General features: G+C 39.4%; 1 protein-coding gene across 4 annotated transcripts in view; it reads left to right on the top strand.

Moving 5' to 3' along the window:
- The window catches only part of LOC148894763 (partitioning defective 3 homolog B-like), a 141,775-nt gene that overhangs the window by 73,377 nt on the left and 44,365 nt on the right, over positions 1 to 24,033 (top strand). For all 4 annotated transcript variants that reach the window (XM_089002561.1, XM_089002560.1, XM_089002562.1 and 1 more), the window contains 5 exons: positions 3,745 to 3,960; positions 5,904 to 6,129; positions 15,062 to 15,172; positions 15,510 to 15,884; positions 23,697 to 23,811. In XM_089002561.1, coding sequence (XP_088858687.1) covers positions 3,745 to 3,960; positions 5,904 to 6,129; positions 15,062 to 15,172; positions 15,510 to 15,884; positions 23,697 to 23,811 — 1,043 coding nt within the window. The remainder of the gene's footprint in view (positions 1 to 3,744; positions 3,961 to 5,903; positions 6,130 to 15,061; positions 15,173 to 15,509; positions 15,885 to 23,696; positions 23,812 to 24,033) is intronic.

Raw genomic sequence — 24,033 nt, 5'->3', positions numbered from 1 at the left:
GTGGCTTGCTTGCATGTACGATTTCAGTATCTCAATGAATGTCACATACGTTCTTGGAAAGTTGAGTAGAAAAAATATCCCACTACTCATGGTTTATTTTCTTCACACATTTGACAATTTTTCCTCTTCGCCCATTAGATTGGAATTTAAAATATGGTGCCTGCCTCTGAAAGGTACCATAAGTAGAGGAACTATTCTAGTTTGGAGTGCAGCCCAACATTACGTTAAAGCTGCAGACGTGCATTATCGTTTGATTGAAATCAAGCAACTAGTTCAAGGCTTTTGCTGTCCAATGTTAACTTGTTACCAAGATACCTGTTGATTTGTTTTTTTTTTATTTTCGCCCACCTGGAGGAATCAATGATACATTACTGTACTTCAGCAACAGATACATACCAAACATACAACTATAACCTACTGTTTAATATGCTAAATCGATCCTTACATAGTTATTTATTTATTTATTTATGTATTTATTCAATCATTCATGTATCTATTTGTTTATTTATTTATTCACTTATTCACACTTGTATTTATTTATTCTTTGATTCATTTATCCATTTATGCATTTTTTTTAAAACCCCACCTATTCAAAATCACATTCTCTGTGTAGTTTTATCTCTTCTTTTATTGTTTATATTTTTTTTCTCTGGTTTTATTGTGCTTGTTTTGTGATTGTAAAGTGCCCTTGAGAGCTTTGAAAGGTGCTTACAAATAAAATGTATTCATATTATTATGATTATTATTTACGAATCTTTTCATTTATTTATGTATTTATTAATTTATTTTCTTGTTTGTTCATTTTAAAGGCATTTTTTTACATTGTTACTTTGAAATGGATCAATCTGACATTTGGCCTTCAGGATCTTGTGTCGTGACTTGGCAGTATATAGAGGAAAAGGCCTTTAATTCAGGCCCAACTCGTTTGTTGTCTCAGAGGCTGCTTTACAGATACATGAACAGCATGAACAGGAAAAGGGAGTCGTTGGGTGGGGACCTTTTACAACTAAAAATAACAACATAGGTGGAGTATTTTGAAGTTGCAGTTCTCCAACACAGACGAGTGGTAAGTTGCAAGTTAGTGTGTAGTATGTGCACACCTTCATATTTCACATTTGGTCACTAGAAAATACCCACCGTTTATGTGTTCCGGTTTTACTTTTGCATTTGAATGTGGACAGGCTAAGCTTGGACTTAGTCTGAAACTAAGCTATATCTCAGTTTAAGAGACTCGTTTTAGTGTGTTTTGACATTCTTGGAGCGAGGATGGATGATCTGCTGGTTGTGTTACTGCAGTGTGTTGTTAAGCTGGTCCTTAGTGTAATTTTGACTTTGAAATTACCCAATTTCATTGATGCCAACCAAATAGCTTTGGGATAGCTTGGCAAGCCATCTCATTGTATTTTCTTTTCAGGACTTATTTTTGTTTTATTTATTTCTTCCTACTTCTTCTCCTGTTGTCATGCTTCTCTTCTCGTTTATTTTCTCATGCTCTTTGTTTCTCTTTCTATGCCATCATCTTAGTGTCTGTTTTCCTCTGCCAGGACCCTATTCTAACCCTTTCCAACTAATCACTTGTTCTGCCATGTCCCCCCCCCCCCTCTCTCTCTCTCTCTCTCTCTCTCTCTCTCTCTCTCTCTCTCTCGTTCACGCTCTCCCACCAAAAGCAGCTTAATGTTATCATCTTACATTTGGACTGCAGTAATTACATTAATGGCACAAATCCTGCCATGAACAAATACTTATTGTTGGAGAGCAAGTGTATTTGAGTGACAACGTAACAAAACACTTTAGGGAGTGTTGTGTCGGATATATTAAACTGAATATATTAATCCTCAAGGGTTGATTCCCAGTTTCACCTGTCTCTGTGTCATTTATATTCCTACCACTGTTCGGCATTCATAAATGTACATTCATTACGTAACAAATAGATGGTTCAATGGCATAACCACCACTAAATGTATTGTTTTGATATTGAACAGAAAACAGTCCGGGATGTTGTCTGCCTTTCGTGCCAGAAAGTTATCACTGACAATGTCTGGATGGATAGACTGAACAAATATATATAAACAAAACAGTTTTTCTTTTGCGACAACTTTTCCTGAGCTGAACTCAAATGAAGAAGAAATTTCCTACATACACAAAATGTTTATTTCTCTTAAATATTGTTGCACATTGTCTAAATCTGTGTTAGTCAGCACTTCCAATTTGCCAAATTATTCCATTAACTAAAGAGATGCTGTTTTGATCATTTAGCAGTCATACCAGGAATTAACTGTTTCTCCGTCCTTGATCTTTATGAACGTGAGCTACAATTCCATTTCGAATAGGATGTTCAGTAAAATGCTTTTGTTTCATAACATTGATGCTGTGAATTTATGATCAAATAGCGAAAAAAAAATGAGTTCATAGTTGGTTGAATTGTTCCTAAAAGGCAGCAGCTAATTGTCGTAATATGTGATTGATAAATATCCTGCCTATTGTCTGTATTAAATTATAATTATAGTAGGCATCTGGACATAATGTGTGGTGTGTTTATGGATGGGAGCATCACCAGTCACAGCCCTTGTCCATCTCGCCTTCCAGCAGCCAAAGGACATTATGCATGCATACAATCTGTGTGTGGGTGGGCCAAAATTGATGCTGCAGTCACGTAGTCATCAGCCTTCTAATCTCAGGACAAAATAGACACACATACAAACACCACAAGACCAGTCATGTGTATAGGGAATCATTATCTTAAGTGATTCTGCTTCAGCTATCATGAATCAAAGTGACATCGTATCGACAATCTACAGCCATCAACTGTGTATGTGCGTGCGTGCGTGTGTGTGTGTGTGTGCATAATGCTAACCTGTACAAATGTATTTTTAGTTGGCAGCAGGCCAAGTCTTGCTCACCACTTTCCATTTTCCCCACCTACCGCTCTGTCACCATGTTCTCGAGAATAAACGTGATTTGTTTCCTCCCTGATGTTATTCCTCCCATCAGTTTGTCCAATGTAAGGTGCAAAGCACAGAAAGTGTCTTGCTTGCTACAAGAGTCACATTATGAACCATTTAATGTCTTATTTGGTGAAAATCCACACTCTCACCCAGTCAGAAAAAAATAAGACCTCTGATTGCAACCGTTTTCTTTCTTTGTTTTTCTGTTTTTGTTGTTGTTGTTTTTAAACATCTGATCATGTTAAAACTTTCAAATCCAGTGTGTTACATGCTTCACATCACCTTTGTATCTGCCAGATGGTCCAACTTACACCTACAATCTCTTTGGCTTTGGATATTACTTTGCAATCGACTACAGTTCCGTTCGTCATTCCTTCTGCTGCTCCCCTTCCTCCCTCAGTAATATCTCTCAATGCAGCAGTGATGGATAGCAAAACCCTTATGCTCAAGAAAACACATCCATCACAAACTCAACAATGCCACAGTAAACTTGATCATAGTTTTGGTTCCATGACACAATCGCTCTAAAAAGGCCATCCGTGCCGTCGTCTTTGACTCCTGGCCAGCCTATTCTGTGTTTTTGCCCCCACCCTAATCTCCATCAGCCATAATTGAACTGAGGGTTTTGTATTTGACATTATTATTATTATTATTATTATTATTATTATTATTATTATTATTATTATTGTTGTTGTTATAATTGTATTTAGTCCCTTTATAGAAATTCAGCGTTTTAGCAACTGAAACACAAGCACGCACATTCATAACTGTATCTTTCTGTTTGTGTCCACTCTTTTAGCTCCACAAACCCCTGCTGGACTTGGACCGACTCTGGGCTTGAAAAAGTCCTGTTCACTGGAGAGTTTGCAGACTGCTATGTCTGAAGTTAATCGAAAGATTGAACTCCTACCTTTCCATCGCCCTCGTCCAAATATGGGCAGAGGAAGAGGTTGCAACGAGAGCTTCAGGGCAGCTATCGATAAATCCTATGATGGGCCACCTGATAACGATGACAGTAAGTTTAATTTAGGGGAAACCACCGTATATTTGAAACAAACTAATCATTGTGTGTAAAGTCGTTTATATATTGACGGCCTCAGAAACTTGGCGATTAATTACACTGCAGCTAGTATTCTTGTGATTAGCATGTTCCTCTCATAGCGATGAGGGGTGAGAACCGCTGGTGGGATCGATGCAATCAGCGGTGCTCCTGCTCACATTTTAGCATACATACAAACTGCGCATAGTAGTGTAAATCAACATGAATTATCATCCATCCATCCATCCATCCATTCATCCGTCCATTTTCCGATCCCCTTTTATGTCGCAAGGGTTTCCAGAGCCTAAACCAGCTGTCTTTGAGCAGTTGGATGGTTGGCTGAACTTGTTGCCAGCCAATTGCTGGACGCACATAAACAAACAACCATCCACACACTGACACCTAGGTACAATCAGCGTTAAATCAGCCTGCCATGCATGTTTTTGCAATGTGGGAGGAAACTGGAGTGCCCAGAGAAAACCCACGCAGGCCCGGTGTGTGCCCGTGTGATGTATTAAAGTTTTTGAATAACAACGTTTCTGGACAAAATTTAGCCACAACGCACTCTGGCTTTTTGACTTTGTCCTTTTCAATGCAGTAAAAATGAAGTATTATATGAGGATTAATTATTTTGGGATTTGGACACAGCCATTATATTTTACCACCGTTTAATAGTTTGCAAAGACATGTTCTCACTACCGTCTCTTTGACCTCGTGATCAATGGACACTTACTACTTTTCATCCATTTGCCGTGCCATGTATGACCTCTTCACATTGTATTGACCTACAAAAACGGATTTTTTTTTACCAGAATATCACAACACTGTCAACACAAACATTATGAAACAATGCATCAGATTGCCCTTCAGCATATGATTCAATATTTTGTCGGCCTTTAGCTTCAAATATTTATTCAGGAGGTAAACACTATCTGCTTGGTTTGTTTCACTGTGAGGTGTGGCTCATTTCCCAGTGGTGTTATTAGCAGCAAACTCTTATCAGTCACCACCAGAGTAATGAGATGGCCTGTTTCAGATCACTACACTACACACAGGATGGGCCTAATAGGGCATGTCAACACCACACACACGCACAAGCCCTGTCTGTCACCGTGCTTCTAATTGTTCAAAACCTTTGGAAGCTGCTGTTAATTGATAAAGAACAGACCTTGAAAGTGCCCTCACAATAATGCTCTTCAGAATGGCAGGAAAAAAATGCTTCGGTATGGTAAATATATTAATGACAGCTGCATGGACATGGATACTGATTTTATTTTTGTTGCCAAGTGTAAGCATGCTGGAATTTGTTTTCACAAGGGGATGAACAGCAAACTAAGACCGTAGACTGAAGAGATGTATTCTCAAGTGTGGCTGTTTTTTTTTTCTTTTAAGGACACACCTGTTTTCCTGTTTTTCCATATCTTTGTTAGGAATTAAGCATGGTCCTGAAATATTTGTTCATTTTCTCTAACAATTGTCCTCATCAGGCTTGTTGGTGTGTAGTAAGTAGCCTGATTTGGGTGAGAAGCAGCACACATTCATATTTGTGGACACGGAACGGTCTTTAATCACCCTAACACACCTGCTTTCCAAAATGAAGGAAGCAGGAATATGCTAAAACACTGAAACAACATACCAAACATCATACCAAAGTCACGCAGGAATGCCAGAGCATTCATTCGAACCCCAGACCTAAAAACTGTGAGGCAGATGTGACGCTGTCCTTCCAAATATGTGATTTTACTTCAACATTAGCCAACAGCCAACGTGTTTTGAGTCAACAAAGTGCAATTGATTTTCAAGGGGGTTTAGCTGCTACAAATTTGTTATTTGATCGTTAGAAATGCACCAGTGTCTTTTTTTCTCTGATTCCACAATGTCCAGTTCTCATTGTGATTCCGATATCGATGTTAATCTAGATGCATCAGAGCAAAGTTCAGGACGGGAAACACCAGCAAGTAGCTCTTCCCGCCAAGGGCTAGGGGATCCAGTGGAGGAGAAAACCAAACTAGACAAGAAAAAGAAAGCCAAAACCAAGAAGAAGGATAAGAACAAAAGTAAAGGAAAAGAAAAAGAGAAGAAAAAAGCAGAGGAATCTGAGGAGACTGAAAAGAAGTCTAAGAAAATAGGCTTCGGCCTATTGCGGTGAGTTTTTATTTTTCCATGTCTTTTTCATAATATTTGTTCACGCATTGAGAGTGAAAGTTTCATATGTCAGTGAGTTTAAAGTAATAGCTTCAAAACTTAAACAAACTGATTAATGTCCCTGCTAAGACACAAAAATGTTTAAAAAAATGACAGCACGTCCACATGTTGAGTGATTGTCACAGGTTTCATGCACAACAAGAAAATGATTGCAAGAACTGCCAGCATCACAATAGATTCATTAATGCACTTTAATTTGCTCTGCTACGGCCAGATCCCTCCCAACATTGTATTTCTTACGCCTTTTATGAGCTTCTGAAGTTATTTAGTTGGGCCACAAAAGAGTTTGACATCAAGGTTGGTCAGAGCAATAAGAGTTGATTTTCGTCTAAGCAATTTATTTCTGGTTGACTTTGTAATGTGCACTACTTAGGTCTGGCCTTTTTTTGGACTACCAATTTGAAAAGTAGTGTTGATTTTATACAATGTCAGCGTTGGGCACCATGTTAGGCAACTAATTGGTTGGCCCCAAGGTGTCAGACTTTGATCCTGTAAGTCCTGCATGTTTGTAACACACCAAATACAAAAGCACAAGGTCGATATCAGGCTTCTGTAGAGCTTGATGATGAGAGATGGAAAATATGCAGGACGGTGAACCTCCAGGACTGGATGTTGACACCTATGAGTTAGTTCCTCACAGGTAGCAGTGATAATTTTACGTTAGAATCTGGGATAGTCTACGGTCACAATGACTGATGAAGGAACACGCTCGAGAAAAATATATGCATGGACGTTTGCCAATTGGACTGCAACCGTATCAGCACATGACACATGAGCGGGAATTAGATGCAAGCCTTACATGTATGTTTTTGTTTTCCCTCAGTGTTCCAGATTCCTGCACCATATACAGTTTTAACACTGTATAGCTTGCATTCGCCATGTGTGCCTTTTTAATGTGCCCCATTCAGTATATTATAATCTCAGCTAAGATGACATGGAGTTCAGTATGTGTAGCATCTTTTTTTCAGTCAATGCAAATAAACAAGCACAGTATGTGATCACCCTATCCACTCATATTGCACACATCAATGCACCATGCACTTACCCCGGTGAAACGTTATCACGTGTTCACGAGCACACAAAGAACACTCTAAGAGCGGTGCCCCAATTTCTTTAAGAGGTGTTTAAAATTATCTGTTGGAGCTATTTGGTGTGATTAACTCACACTATACGAATCTTACAGTGTGAGAGCCAGAGTACAGTAGGTACATACAGACTCTGAATAGGCCTACTGTTTCTATTTACAATGTGGACCTTATACCCTGATAGCAGCTCATTTTTCTTGAATAATGAATGTTATTGAACTGGGATTTCACCTTGCCATTTCATTGATACACATCTTAAGAAAAGCATATTCTGTAATTTGATCTTAAAATCACCTTTACTTAGAAAACTGCCTCTGTAAAATACAATGAGTCTTTCAAAGGAGTCCAACATGGCACCCGAGTAGGCAGCCGTCAGCAAGTGCTCTCATGAGCCTTGCTTTTTTGTTGTTTTTGTCTTGTTTTGTGTTTTCTTTTGTCACGCTGTGTTGTTGGGCGTCGTGTGGAATGGATACGGATTGTTTTCAGCATTTTTGACCACAACATTCATCAAGCAGGAGACTGTGCTGAGCGGTTGCGCCTTTTCGGCAGCATGAATATGCCAGTACTGTTTTTGAATAGTCAGTGCAGAGCGCCGATGCGGATGTGGAACTGTCGCGGCTTGGAATTGAAGCAGATTTATGTGGGACAGGAAATGTGAGACAATCTCTTTTTGTCAATGGATGCTACAGCTGCATGTTTGCTTTCAACATTTAGCTTGTAGTCGACGTGCACGTTCCACCATGATGTCCCTGATCCACTGGTGAAAAGATGCTTTGATCCTCTCCTCTTTCATCTAGAATTCTTATGTAAGAAAGAGGGTACAGAAAGTGCTAAAGAATGAATGACTCTCTGTGTCTTTGTGTTGTAATGTTGTATTTGTGTTGTCATATTATTTGTTTTTTTTTTTGTTCTTTTGACTTCAAGACGGCGCCACGAGAGTGGCTGTCTTTCCATCCTTTTTTCTACTTTCATTCCTTTTATCACTCTGCTGCTATGAAATATGAATTTCTCCACTGCGAGACTAATAAAGGCAAATCCAATCCAATCCGAAAAACAAACAAACAAACAAACAAACAAACAAACAAACAAACAAACAACAAAAAAATCTGGCAGGGCCACAATGGGCCCCACAATTGCTATTTACTGTAAATCGAAATACCGTATTTTCCGGTGTATAAGGCACACCCAAAATCTTTCATTTTCTTCAAAAGATGACAGTGCACCTTATATGTGAAGTAATATTGAGCCACAACAGGTCTCACAAGTACTGCCAGCAGCCACTGATTCAATTTCCCGCATAGAAGAACACCTTATAATGGGGTGTGCCTTATATTTGAAAAACATATACAGTAAAGTCTCGTTATATCGATATCGGATATATCGATAGTCCCGGTTATATCGATATTTTTTCGGACTCCCTTGAATATCGATATAACGAGACTTTACTGTATATATATTTATATATTATATTTTGAAAACATTTTTAATTCATGGAATATGTTCCTTATGCACCTTATATGCTGTATGGAAAAACTTGAAAATACACCATTCATTGGGGGGGTTGCACCTTATACTCCAGTGCACCATATACACCGGAAAATACGGTATATGCTTACTTGAGTGGTAGGTACTATGTTGGAACACACAAACTGCGCTGGGCAGGTATGCCATTTTTTTATCCAAAGTTGACAACAGTGCTGACCAAGGGAAAAAAACCATAAAGGCGTAAATTTAATTCTCCCAGTTATATCACATGGATAATGAAATGGAGTCTGAAAAATGAACTGCAGGCATAACTACGCAGAGAGACAATCCAACATCCAACATAATTTAGAAAGCCTATTCGAACATTTGAACTTTTTGGGGGGTTAATTGTGGGCACTCGAAATGGTGGGAGGTGCGTACTGATTCCCATTTAACATGCTTTGTGATTATTTTTTTCTGAACAGTCACATTCCTATTTATAAACGTGTGATCGGATGTGTGACAATTGTCTCTCATTTTGTTCTTGACATGTACAGGTTTTAGGTCAGAAAAGGTCCTAAATGATTCACTGGCACCGAACATAATTCTGTCGTAGACTGTAGTTCTCTCGAATAGTGCGATATTTTGAGACCTTCATTTTAAATCTCATTTTGCCAGTGGTCTTTTTCTTTTATTATGAGCCTCTTGCTGTAGCTCAGCCACATTGCACAGTAATCTTAGTATCATTCGAAATGTTCCTTACTTTCTTGTGCCTCAAGCCTCAGCTCTCTATCTGCATTTGATTGCATGTAATGGTTAGAGACTAAGAGGGCAAATTGGCGTTGCTCAGAGTTCATCGAGGCTGAGACCTGCCACATTCGCTCAGGGGGTAAATGTGTACCATAATGCACTGAAGGTAGTGGTACAGTCAGTCGTATTCTTAATGCGTCTGGTTTTTGGTGTGATTATATTAATCATATCTAGTAATCACACTTTTTGCTTTTACCCGCAATTACCGTTTCATTTGTTCGTGCACCATCTATAAAGAAGAGAAGTTCATTTTTTTTCTTTTTTTGATGGACTTCTCAAAGTATTTGCTCCAATAACACACACATTAACAGAAATAGTTCAATGCAGATCCATTTTGATTCACATTAACTCATTAAAATGAAAGTGGACAGCTGGCTCTGTCAACTAGACTGCTGCCATCTGCCAATCAGATACGGCAGTCACTTGTGTGTGTGTTTGTGTGTGTGTGTGTGCGTGTGTCCATTTGCGTATTTGCCCATGTGTATATGTGTGTGCGCAAAGGACAATGTGTATGAGTACCTTTTACAAAAAGACACATGCGAACTAAACTGGTAAAACTAAATTTAAAAGAATATTGAGGCCGTAGATCATGAATATTCATTTGGTGATTGGTTACCGAGTCAGATGGTCGTCACATCGTTGACTCACAGTCGTGACTCATTGGTGCGCGTATCTGGCGTGCGTACCCTCCTAACGTTCCGCAGCTGTGCGTGCACTTCCTTCTTTCTCTCCTTCCTCACGCTCTCTTCTCGCCAGCTGGTCTAAATGTGACACCTCTGGTAGACTTAAAATGTTCCATCGATGAGGCTATTATCCACTCTCAACAGCAGGGCCAATTAAGGCTGGCTCGCTCCATTGTGGGGTTGAGTAGCGCTACATGCTGTATAGTCCAGCTTATTTACTTTCTTGCAAATGAAATTCGCTGTAGAAAATATTCACCATCTCATTGCTTATATGACAATTGATTCATTAAGGACAAGCACCTTCATCCAAATGGTTACAACAGCGGTTCTTAACCTTGTTAGGAACTCAAAAAAATCAGACATACATCCTTCATTAGTGAAAAAGAAAGAAAAAATTAAACAAGTTCAAATCATTAAAAACACACATTTAATAAAAAAAAAACAAATAAAAGTACAGCATTTTCCGGTGTACTAGGCACACCGGAGTATGAGGCGCACACCCAATGAATGGCGCAACCAACTATAACGTGCACCTTCAATGAATGACAAATGTTTCTCAATATTATATATTGGATTGGATGTACCTTTATTAGTCTCACAGTGGAGAAATTTACATTTCACAACAGCAAAGTTATGAAAGGATGAGGAAAGGAAAGAAAGAAGTAGAAAAACTAAATGCAGGAGCTGCTGTATCGGCAGCCACTTACGCGGCACCATCTTGAAGTCAAAAAAACAAAAAAAACTAAATAACAAATAACATGACAACACAAAAACACAGAGTGTCATTCATTCTTCAGAACTTGCTGTACCCTCTTTGTGACATGAAGCAGTTCGAGATGAAAGAGGAGAGGTTCAAAGCCTCCTTTTCAGCAGTGGATCACGGACATCATGGTGGAATGTGCACGTCTACTACAAGCTAAATGTTGAAACTACTACTGCTACTACTACTACTTTCATTCCTTTCATCACTTTGCTGCTGTGAAATGTAAATTTCTCCGCTGTGAGACTAATAAAGACATATCCACTCCAATCCAATCCAAAGCAAACACGCAACTGTAGCATCCATTGAGGAAAAAAGATTGTCTCACATCTCCTGTCCCACATAAATCCGCTTCAATTCCAAGCCACGACAGTTCCACATACGGACCAGCGCTCTGCGCTGACGCTCCTTTCTTCTTATCGCAACGTTTATCAAATATCAGGTACACCACATTATAAGGTGCTGCAGTAGAGTCTGGGGTTACTCACTACTTCTTATACAGGGGGAAATGGAATCGGTGGCTGCTAACAGTAGTTGCGAGACCTGTTATGGCTCAATATTACTTCACATATAAGGCGCACCTGCGTATAAGCGTATGACGCACCTGCAGCCAGCGATGGCCAAGCAGGCGTGCCATAACTAATTGACATGTGGAGTTGGGTGCGCCTTAACCTCCAGGGCAGAGTCTCCATCGAATATCTGAGACCAATTCACCTACACTCTTGGGGTTCCCAAGAGTTTGATCCCAAGTTAAGAACCACTGGTCTACAATAACACAGTTTTAAAGGACAACCGACGTCACCGGACAAGTTGTGTCCATAATTTGTAAAATGGCTTCAAATGACTTCTACTGAGCGTATTTTACAAAGAGTCCACCGCATATAGCTATATTTTATGTTTCAAGACTCGCGCTGAATATTCAGGAAGTCTTGTTTTTGAGTTGGTGACATGTCCGTACGTGCCGTCACTGAAGGAACGCCCTTGACCGAAAAAAAAAGACACATTGTAGAAGTCCTTCCATCACGTCAATGTATTTTGCTGTACTTGTTTGGTCTGAAAACCTCGTGTTGTACCAAAAGGCCGCCAGAAGAGGGCGACCAAGCTCCATGGAAGGAATTTATCAGCCTGTGGAAACGGGCTGATTAATTCCTCACAGGAGCTTGGACGCCATTTTCTGCCTCTTTTTGGGTGATACATTTCCCCCAAATGTTGCCTCAAAACGGCACGGAATAAATTCTTTAATCGATTGCAAACATCTATGCTTTCCTCTTCAGAACTATTTGAATCATATTCATCACTGGATGTGTAACAATAAAGCATATTCTCCGAATCTGAAGCCATTGTTTTGATTCTCCAGCAATGCAAGACGTCTTGGCATGACGTCACGAACTGGGGGCGGGACTTTCTGAAAATGCCCAATTCGCAGCTCAATTTTTATTGGTGTTTTGCATTTGAATAAATATATCATACTTCGTGTTTTGGGTATTTTAGATGCTATAAAACGTTTTTCTTATGTCAGTTAGGAAACAAAAAAGTGATGTCGGTTGTCCTTTGAAGGTTTTCTAAAACAAAATAAATGCAATGACACATTTTATAACATTGCTTGTTGCTTAGTGAATCCATGTTTTGACTTGTGACATACAGTTTTCACGACTTAAAATAAATCTTACAACCGTAAACAGTTAGTCATGTAATTTCTAAAACAAGCTTTTGTTTTGTGTAGAAGCTGCCTCTAAATTCATTATGCAAAAACTATGCTGTCTTCTGACCAGACTTTGCTTTTGTTTTATAATTAGAGAGAGTGTGCTCAAAATGGGTGGATGGACATCCTACCTGCCAATCAAACAATGTGACAGGAAGTCATTGGCGTGTCACCGACCGGTGTCACGCCTGCCAATCACCTGGTTGTGCGTGTGTGGGTGTGTGTGCATGTGTGTGTGCGTGCGTGCGTGTTTGCTTGCTTGTGAGCTGCATTCATTTGTTTGTCACGGTTGCACAATGTCACTCAGCGATTTCCTCAAGGATTTGCATGCTACGATGGCAGAGGAAGGGGGCACCGAAAAACATCTAAATAAAAATAACATTCATCTTGAAAGTCACCAGATGTGTGCTTATGTTCTACTCATATGTCTGGCTCTCCATGTCAACAATTAAGAAGTTGAAATGGTTTGAATGTATTGTCATGCCTCTCACAAGTGGTCAAGTCAAGCCACTAGTGTAATTTCAATGTATCTATTGAACGTAAAATAAATAAACAAAAAACAAAAAAACTACACGTCGTCAGTGTATTCATGCTCTACCTGCACTGGTAAGTCTGCTTTGATGCACAGATTGGGTAACCTAAACTAAAAAATAAAACAAAGACAACCACACTCATTTGCTAATGTTCATGTCACTCATGAGGCTAGTTCCGCCTTTTCAAGCCAGGCACATTGGAAATTGTGTGTGCTACTGTGCAAAGCAAATAAAAAAAATGCCTCACCACCATATGGCGAACTTTGTATCAGTATTTCTGTTTACTAATACAAACTTAATTATGTCCAATAGCTTGATAAATGTATGGGATTATAACCACTGCTTCAACGTCACTCTGTTGAAGAGACAGAAGATGAGAATTTTCTTTCCCAAATTGTTCCGAAATGAGATGAGCTCAAGACATTTTTCTTGAGCCTTAAAATGATACGGTACAGTGTGCAATGTAAGTGAATGCAAAACCACTGTTCTCATTAAGTAGCTTGGTGTAAAGTCAATATTACAAAGCAGTTTCTGAGTCGGAATGGGTTTTATGCTGTTTATCAATATTCTGTGCTTACATTTCTTACCTTCAGCAAACTCGGATCCCATGTCTGCTTGGTCAACAAAAATCCATCTTGGTTTTCCACATTCCCTGTCTTACTAGTTACTAATCCCCATCTGTGCTCTAAGAGGGTTTAATAACATGTTTGCACTCCATTTCCAGCATCCATCAGACCCTGATATACATACCTCAATACACGATCATGTAAATTAGGAAAATATCCCTCCCTATGGCAAAGTAACTAAATCTAAAATAAAATAGAAATTAGAATCAGGCAGTCTCTGCGGCAATGTGCTCTGATGCCCTTGACAGTAAATACCTCAAGACATTTGGAACCTATAACAGTTTTAACACTCCGTAATGCGCTTCAATTATAGAAACACCTCGGAGGGCGCCGTTTTGGAACTGATGGTGTGATGGACTCATATATTTGAAAACCTATACAGTATTGTATACATATTGGCACAGTATTGCTTATGAACACATCAACCATTAAAATTAATCAATTGCTTCTCCAGCAAATGCCTTTTCCCCCTCTGGTCCCAAGGAGCGACCAGCAAATGATTTTATCCCACAACCAACCTTCTCTTACACAGATGGTAGCCTTAATAACATGTGTACATAATTCTGATTAACTCATCTCCACATGCAAATGAGTGGTGGTAAAGAATGTAGTGCGAGGTCATGAATATTCACAAGTCATCCTTCTGTTCCCACTAATGACAGAGCAGTAGCTTTTGCCGTCATCCAACTGGCTGCCTTTCAGTCTTTGCTGATGCTGTTCTGTTATATTTCCTGTGAACAACCGTCTTTGTGGTGTTAATGCATACAGTGTGTGTCACTGCATTCACTGTAGGACAAAGTACTCATAAAAGGTTAGACTTCCATTTTGGCACCGGTCCATAGCACCATTTTATGGACTGCCTCAACGCATTTTGTTGACTCGGACTCCACACTTTGAGGCACAGGCTTCATGCATATGACATTGTAAATATAGTTAAGGAATATTATAAAATCAAATATAATGGATTGTAGTTTAAGTATGTCTCCTTGAAATAACACGTCTGTCAATGTCTTAGTTTTCAAACTATATTTTTCATTGTTTTTGCTTTTAATAGTTCACCAAACCTGAACGCAACTTTATAGATTGTCTGCTGGCAACTTTTGTTACTTTTAAACTGTCTCAGTACTTTATGCCCAGATCCCCTTGGTAATACATTTTTATTTCTCTCCTCCCTATTACTTTTGTATCCCGTTTATGTGACCTCCTCAGATTTGGAAAGAAAAAAGAGGACAAGAAGGAGGCCAAGACAGCTTTGGCGCGTCAAAAGTCAGACATTCTGACTGACCTGGATTTTGAAAGGATGAAAGAAGAGCGTGACAGGTGGGAATAGTTTATTTTTTGCTGTTGGATGCAAGAAAAAAAAAAAACTCAAGGCCTCTGCTGTAAACACTTTAATTAGCCACTGCTAATCTAACATTGATTTTTGTTTCCTTACAACTCCATGCTTGTCTCAACTAAGCCTCAGCCAGTAGACATCCGAATCATAATTATCCTCATTTTTACACAGTTGTCTAACCATCATGACCGTTTTTCAAACATGCTAAAATACAAGTTAGATAGTTATGCTTCCTGGGTTTTTTTTTTTTTTTTTCGTTTTTATAGTGTTGTTTCCAATATTCCGAATGTCTTAACAAAATATTTTCTTCCCATTTATCAGAAATGAGGCAAGACATTCTGAGCTGCATGAGCAACGCGCCAAAGACATAACAGTCGCAGGTGGCGGACCCATATATGAACATGTCAAAGACGATGACACAGATCCCAATTATGCCCAAATACAGTCTTTTAAGGACCGTAAAATGGTTTCACCGCCTCAGCCACTGCTTCAGTCCTCGCCACACAATACAGTCCAGCATGGTCATCTGAGGACCCCTTCTCCCCAGGGCCCATCAATCATTTCTGGGCAAGCCAATCGTAGTTATGACCCAGGGGCAATACCTGAAGAAGAGTTTGATAGGCTTTATGCAAAAGTCAACAAATCTAAAGGAATCGGGACTTCCTCAGCTCCTGTCTCTCCAACTTCCAGTGACAGGTAAGAACTCAGATGAGCATGTTTTACAAGCTGTAAAAATTAACCTGCACTATATAGGCCCTTGGCTTGACCATCATTGGGATGGCTTCTGACTGGTTCATGGCTCATTCGTGGGAGGCTAGTTGATCGAGAAAAAAAAAGAGATTTTGTCAAATAATGGTTGCCCCCAATGCTCTACATTTTTTCTGCAATGCATCCTGTTGACTCTACAGTGTAGGGTCTACAGGATGCATTGCAGAAAAAAAGTTTCATCAGGAATGTTGATTGTGCATTTGTAGCCAACTAAATAATTTTGATAGTTGGCTAATTGGTGGAGAATAAGAAGTTATCATATTTAAAAGTCCCATGCTTAGCTGGCCAACCAAACAATAGGCCCACAGTCAAGGCGCAGATGGCCACAGTAAAGCTGAGTGAAAGAGACACAGCCCAGTTAAACTGTCACCTTCATCTAGGAGATCTGACCTTGGAACTCCCTTACAGGAAGGAGCTCATTAGCCAGGTTACAAATTTATCAGTTCATGGAAGACAACCAATTAAAAGACAATATTTTATTGCTTACAGCTTTTGGGGCTCAGAACGTTCCATAATCAAGAAACAAAAAAAAAAGTTTTACTAATGTATTACTTTAATTTGCATGTACTCTCAATAAATAGCTTGGCAGAGGGCCGCAGAATTCAGACGTCTGTCATGAATGGCTGCATCTCCTGTCGGCAGAAGGGACGACCATTCTGGGTTCAAGTCTTCGTCCACAGTGTCTGACTGTCATATCTCTGACACTAATATACCCTAGATAATGTGATATATGATACATTTCCTTCTTTCGGAGGCTATTAATTAGTTGCGACTCTAGATAGATTTGTTTTTCATTTTTTTGGTCCAATATGACTCAACATTTTGGGTTGCTGAACTTGCCCTCGCTGCTATTGGTGTGAGTTTGGGTTGTGGACTATCAACACTGCCCTTGATTCTTTATACGCCTTTAACCGGAAGGAAGTCTCAGATGAACATCGCTCTGTGGGGGTGAGCACTGTCATCTTGAAAGATGGAGTTTGGTCCCAGACAATGGAGATATCGGATTGCCATTGGATATACAATCTCATCTCAATATTGCTCTCCACTCTGTGCATTGAAATTGCTTTCCTCAATGGCAAGCCTCGTTTTTCAAGTCACGGCACACTCCAGTCAGGCACCTGCTTGTCAGTACCTGCAGGGGGACGAGGGGGAGGTTACTGAAAACTAAATAAGACTGTAGCAACAGCAGCAATTGTTGATAATGTGGCTGTAAGAAGTCTACGCACACCTGTTCAAATGTCAGGCTTTTGTGACATGCTATTAAACAATGAAACCCAATAAACCTTTTTTTACACAGTGTACAATTCAGTTAAAAAAGATCAAGAGGAAGTTCAAAATAAGCTTTTGAGATAGTGTGGTTGCGAGTGTCTCCCACTTAGAAACTTTTATAGCCCTAGTGCTTTTCAATGGCAGTTATTTCAAACAAATTACAGGAATGTGGTGTTTTGTTTTCTCCCAACTGCTGCAAAATGTATTTTTACAAAGGACACAGAGTTTAATGGAGTCTCATTTGGTAAACCTATTAAACACAGAATTTTAAATTCATTGTCGGGGAAAAAACATCTTCAATTGCACTTGATTTGTGAGACTCCAGCAGGCTAAAGGAAAGAAGGGGCCTGGAATTGTGAGTGAATTCAAGACGCAATGCATGTTGCTTTTAAGAAATTGGGCTGCAATTTTGTTCTTTTTCCATTCAGACCACATACACACCTTTGTCTTGTGCACGTACATTGTCAGGTGAAGCTATGTCAGACCCCACCAATTTTCTGAAGTGACTGCAAAGCCTTGGTTTAGTGCACCCGACAGTCTTGAGTGGCCGCCCCTCCAATCTCCACCCAACTTCCACCACCACCACCGCTACCACCAAAGCATCCCAAGTGCACTCAAGTTACCATAACAACAACCACCTCTGGCCCTTGACCAATTAGAACGCAATCACTCTGGAGAGGACGGAGAAGAGTCCGCTTGGGAGACAGCGTTATTACTGCACATGATCAAAAAGATCAATAGCAAATTATTCTCAAGAACTACAAGACACAATAAAAAACATCTATGGATCTTGCATTTTTTAAGTTTGCCCTCTCACTATAGGAAATTATAACTGCCGACTTGTAGCTTGACCCACATTCACATAAACATTGAATATAAACACTCCTATAAGAACTGAATTTCTAATTTAAAATAACTTTAAATTTTCCACTTTATACTTGCATGCAGTAATAGCGCAGATGTCACTGTCAATTGTGCGTGTATTTTGCCCTTGTACTCGCGTGCAACACTCTTACGGTGCTTCGAAAATATGTAGCACTTTCACTCCAAGTCAGAGGGTGTCGCTATGGTTGAGGCTGGCTCAAATACCACACAGTAGAGGTTCCCCTGCATGTTTGAGATAAGATGAGATGAGATAACCTCTATTCGTCTCACATTGGAGAAATTACCAATTCACAGCAACAAAGTTATGAAAGGAGGAAAGGAAAAATAATAAGTAGAATAACAGCTGCTTTAAAGGTAGACACTTCAGCGGCGCTATTTTGAAGTCAAAATAAATAATATGACAAAACACACTGGACAAACTTTTCTATTTTCTTTGTGACTGATTTATTGCTTGGATATGATAGCTGCTCCGTGTACAGCACTTTGTATGCACCATTGTCTGTTTGAAAGTGCTCTATAAATACGTATATTTGAGTTGAGTTTAGACACATACACTCCATGATACCAATCCTTCAAAGCACCTGACATGTGCTGCATGGTACAGATCGCCTCTTCCATGATGACAAACACATTACCCTGAATGTTTGTTCGGTGAGGTAGAATCAAAATATTGTGATTTTTTTCAAATTAAAAATATTATACGAACAAATTACTAACTCTTGATCATCACAATCCAATGGGATTTATTGACTTTATTGCATATTAAAATGCATGAGAAAAGGCGACTCAATTTTTTTGTTGAAAAATGTGAGTGGTAAGGAGGTTCAAGGACCATGCAGAGCATGAGAAAGAAGAGGGATTTGAAGTGTCTCGAAAGTAAAAGGAGGCCAAACGGAAGGTCAAGTAGGATTAGGAATAAAGAGAAGGGAAGTTAAAAGGAAAGAAAACAGGGAGCGGGGGCGAAACTGAAAATAGTTATGGAGAATTAAAAAGATAGAATGAGTGTTTGGCACCAAAAGGAACAAATTAGCGAGAGAAAGTGCTGGAGAAAAGGGGGATTTAGTTCTAAAAGCATGAAAAAGCCACAGAAGTGAGTGAAAAATATTTTGAGGAAATGGAAGTGACAGTGCGTGTTTGAAACTTCGATATGAATAAAAAAATGTTTTTAAAGGATACAGGAGTGGACCCACCTAAATAAACAGTAGCAAGCAAGAATGGCTGCCTTGGGGGAGAGACATTGGGATCATTTAGTATTGGGGCCTAAAAGGGGGCAAAGTAGAGTGGGAAGAGAGATGTCAAAGTAGAGGAAAAATAGGGGTTGAACTAAATTGAGATGCTGCGTTTAGAGAATGTACAGACGAATAAAACAGAGGAATGAGAAGAGGTGGGGGAGCCAGCGGTGGGGAGTCATTGTAAAATGGTCCTGCATGTGTGTTTTCCTGGACTCAAAGTGAATGATTCAGCCTGGCTAATAAGGAAAGCTTTCAAGAGGCACTCGGCTGCCATCCTTTCCTCCCCCTTGCTCGCTTTCCTTCAATGACGCCTTTCTCGGCCGCTCTTCACCCAGTTGCACTCTCTTCTTCTCATTTATGATTTCCTCCACTATTTACACAAGTAGCCTGCGATGAAAAGTACATTTCATGCAAAGGGCATCTGCCTGCAATTGAACATGGGGCTTTTACATTGTAAAAGCACACACAGGAAGGGACTAGGTACTTGGTGGTCTTGTAGAAGGACACACCATTCAGTTGAAAGGGCCACGGATGCACTCATGGAACAACACAAACCGAGCACATTTAAGCTTTTAACATCAGCGAGATGGGGCTTAACGCATAAGAAATGAACCACTGTGTTGATGGTCATACTTCTTTGACTTTGAGTCCCCTACATGTAACTTTCTGTACATAATTTCCTTCTTACCTCATGTTTTTTCTTAATATACAGAGTTAAGACTTTTTATGTCATCATAAGTTTTGCAAAAAACAAAAAGCTCATATAAAAGACTACTTGGTGATAAACAACATGAGTTACGCCTTTGATGCAATGGACTGAGCACACGATGTATTATTTGATATCATGCATGGTATTGGTTTTAACAAAGATCTGCTCAAAATTAGAGGCATCATCAAGGGTGTTATTTGACTCTAAAGAGATCCTGCAATACATTTGGGACATGAGTTTGTACAGCCAGCAACAAGCAAAAACAAATTGGCTTGGAAAGAAAAGAGAATGGAATGCTCAGGATCAAAAATGTATTTTGGAATGATCACTTTCTTTTAACGCATTCACTGCCATTTACAACTGTCAAAGTCAAATTCAAAGTCAGCTATATTGTATTCGAGAATTGAAAATATGACGTAGAATGCCATTTGCTTTCAACATTTAGCTTGTAGCAGACGTGCACATTCCACCATGACGTCCATGATCCACTGGTGACAAGGACACCTTGATCCTCTCCTCTTTCCTCTACAACTGCTTCATGTAACAAAGAGGGTACAGAGAATGCTTAAGAATGAGTGACTCTGTCTTTGTTTTGTCATACTGTCTTTGTGTTGTCATATTATTATTATTATTATTATTATTATTATTATTATTATTATTATTATTATTATTATTAATGACTTCAAGATGGAAGGGTACAGCATTTCCCTTTTTTTCCCATGTTAGTGCTTTGTTCCAGCTACAGCTGTTGATAAAGCCCTATATTGCATTGTATTTTGGACAGTCACCCTCATTTCAAGATCGTATAATTCCAGACCCATCTTCTTCTTCTTTTCCTTTCGGCTTTTCTCTTCAATGGGTCGCCACAGTCAATCACTGTCCTCCATTTTAAGAGGTTTGATCCGCATGTTTGTTTTGGCCAAGCTTTTACGTCGGATGCCCTTCCTGACACAACCCTCTGTATTTATCCGGGAATTAACTTTTTTTCAGACGAAAGAAGAGAGTCTATGGTTTCTAACACTATTTATGTAGTCCTAAAACTCAATTTTCTGTTGGTCCTGGAATTCAATTGACAACGATACAAACCCTGACACTGAAGTGGACACATTTTTGCACGTGTGGCAGTGAATGAGTTAAGCCAGCACTTGCTGGCTGTTGTCTTTAGTTTCATCCCAAATTCAGTTAAATGTTATGAAAATGGAAAGATTGGCCATTATCTGATCTTACATTATGATAACTCAGGGCAAAAATATTGTTGTGCCACAGTATTGCAGTTTCATCTCTAAAATGCATTACTTCATATATTTGTCGAAATAACCATTCAAATGGAATAGCAAAAAAAAAATGTGAGATCAATTGAGGAGCAAATTCTCTGGTCTTTTTAGCTTGTAAAGGTAAAATGAAAATATAAATTAACTGATGATGTGATTTCCAAAGTTTGAATCAGGACAATAGAACTTTTTTTGTTTGATGAATTTTTCATTCTTCAATGTAAATCTAAATGGTTGGAAAATGATCTTGACAAGAAGGTATTTTGGCGAGCGATGTAGTCATTTACATGTACTTTGTTGGTATAAGCTCAACACCCATCCTGCACCCTGGACTGGTTGCCAGTCGATGTGCCAGGACATATCACAAAAAAACATCCCCAACTCGACTGAGAACAAGCGGTAATTTATATCCACACACTGGCATTGGTATTGAGCAAATTAGTCTCCTGCCGATTCAAAGTCCACAATGAGGGTTTGATGCCAGTGAAGCTACCACCTGCACCACATGCAGAAGACATGTCTTTGTCATTTTCAATCTGTTGAATAAGAAACCCTGAACGTTATAAAGGCAGGAAGCTGGCTTTTTCTTCCACTGAGTGCAGCATGCGCAGGCATTACGACAGCCAGTCCGATTGATGTCATGGCAGTCGACAGAAGCCTAATTGCTCTTGGTGCTTATGGTGCTGCGAGAGGAGCAGTGTCATATCCTGTCAGCTGCATTTTAAGAACATGTGTCGCTTTCTGTTAGCCCGAGGAGCAAAGTATTCCTTGACGCAACCTGCGTGATATGAAGTACCAACCTCATAGCACAATCACACTGTATGAGTGTGTAGTTGTCTCTTACACATATTTCCTTTCTCCAATGCCTTTCCGTTCTGACCCACCTGCCACAGTTGGTCATCTTTTGTTGTCAAACTTCATTAGTGGAGATGTCAGATAATTAGCGTGAAACACAAGCTAGGGAGATTAGGGAGACAAAAATGATGAAGGCCGAGATGAGGGAAGGAGATGAGGCGGAGCCAGGGCAGAGGCGATGGAGAAAAGCAGATGATCAAAAGATTAAGAATGGGGGGTTTTGGGAGAGGGATTGTACAAAAATCATAGATGATAAATGATTGATGCATTTATGTATTCACGATTTACCTCATGACTTAGGGCACTTATGTATATATGTTGTGCATGTTCATCTACCAGCTTGAGAGTGCAGCTGAGTGACACATTGATACAAGATACTGGGAGAGACAGATCGCACATTGATCGGCCTTCGTTATTCTCATCTAGTTTGTCCTTTCATGACACAGACCTTAATGATTTTCTACTACGAGGCATCAGGGATAAATGCAGAGTTGTCAAGGCATTGTTCGCTCTTTTTGAAAAAAATGAAGACTGCCAATATACTGTGTGAGTGTGCACATTTATTATACATAAAATAAGGTATATTTTGTGTAGTTTTAAGGCTTATTTAGTTGGAAATTATGTTTTATGGGGACCTGGGAATGGATTATTCTCATTTTAATGGTTTCTTATGGGAAATAAATGTTCGGCAAACGAACTTTTCGCCTTACACTTTCTGGGAACCAATTAAGTTCGTGAGCTGAGGTATCACTGTATATGTGTGTGTGTGTGTGTGGGGGGGGGGGTTCCAAAAACATGCTTTACAGGCTGACTGGACATTCTAATTTGTCCCTAGGTAAGCGCAAATAGTTATTTGTTTCTGCCCTGCGATTGTCTGGCATCGGTTCAGGGTGTCCCCCACCTAAAGCGGGGATAAGATCCAGCAGCCCCCATGACCCGAGTGAGGATGACGCAGTTTGGAAAATGAATGAATAAACTGTGCTATGCACACCACACCCCCAATTATTCATTTGAAACATATTTCGACTGTCCATTGTTCAAGGGAGTCTTCCTAAAACCATGTTAATATTTATAGGTCTTGATGACAACTTTCTTATTGAAGATGATACTGTAGGAGATGATATTGTAGATCTATCATTCTGAATGTAACTAATGGAACAGATTACTTAAATATTCATCCCAGCGTTATTGACAACATGCCAAATTTTTGTGACTCATTTTAAACATTCATTGAATTATTATTAGTCTGACCTATCAATGGCAAAGAATCACTCATCACTCCTGATCTTTCGCAGTTAATCATTTTCTTGAAAGATATTGCCCTTCACTTTCAATGCCATTCTTAAACGTCTTTTTGCACTTTTAGGTGTTCCTTTTCTAACCACCACGCGGTTCCTTCCCTCTGTTTCTGTATTTGTTCTTTGTACTTAGGTTTTGTTAACATTTTCAACATTTGAATGGGTGACCTTGAGCAATTATCAAGACACAAAGTTACAAGTCCTTTTCTGTGTCTTTGCAGCAACATGGAACGAATCCAGCTGCTAAAAAAAGAATACCAACAGGCAAAGAGAGAGGGAATGGTGCCTGCGTATGAGGAACTGGACCATCGACGTGTCGGGCATGATAAGGACTGGGTAAGGCAAGCCGTTTGGCGTTTCATTGTAAGGTGCGTTAAGATTGCTGTACCGATACGTTGCAGTTCAATGGTATGTCATGGTCGGATTGGATTTATTTTTTACAGCATTGTTCTTGATACTAAGTGGGAGTAATAATATGCAATCACACACTGAATAAATCATAGAATATACATGATAGTGCCGTACAATAATCTCCCAGATGAGATTTTGCTACCTTGT

This window comes from Hippocampus bargibanti, linkage group LG08, assembly GCF_051943395.1.
Source record: "Hippocampus bargibanti isolate YZ-2025 linkage group LG08, ASM5194339v1, whole genome shotgun sequence".
Lineage (NCBI taxonomy): Eukaryota > Metazoa > Chordata > Actinopteri > Syngnathiformes > Syngnathidae > Hippocampus > Hippocampus bargibanti.
Note: the sequence above shows the minus strand (reverse complement) of the source record. Positions and strands in the feature narration are given on the sequence as shown.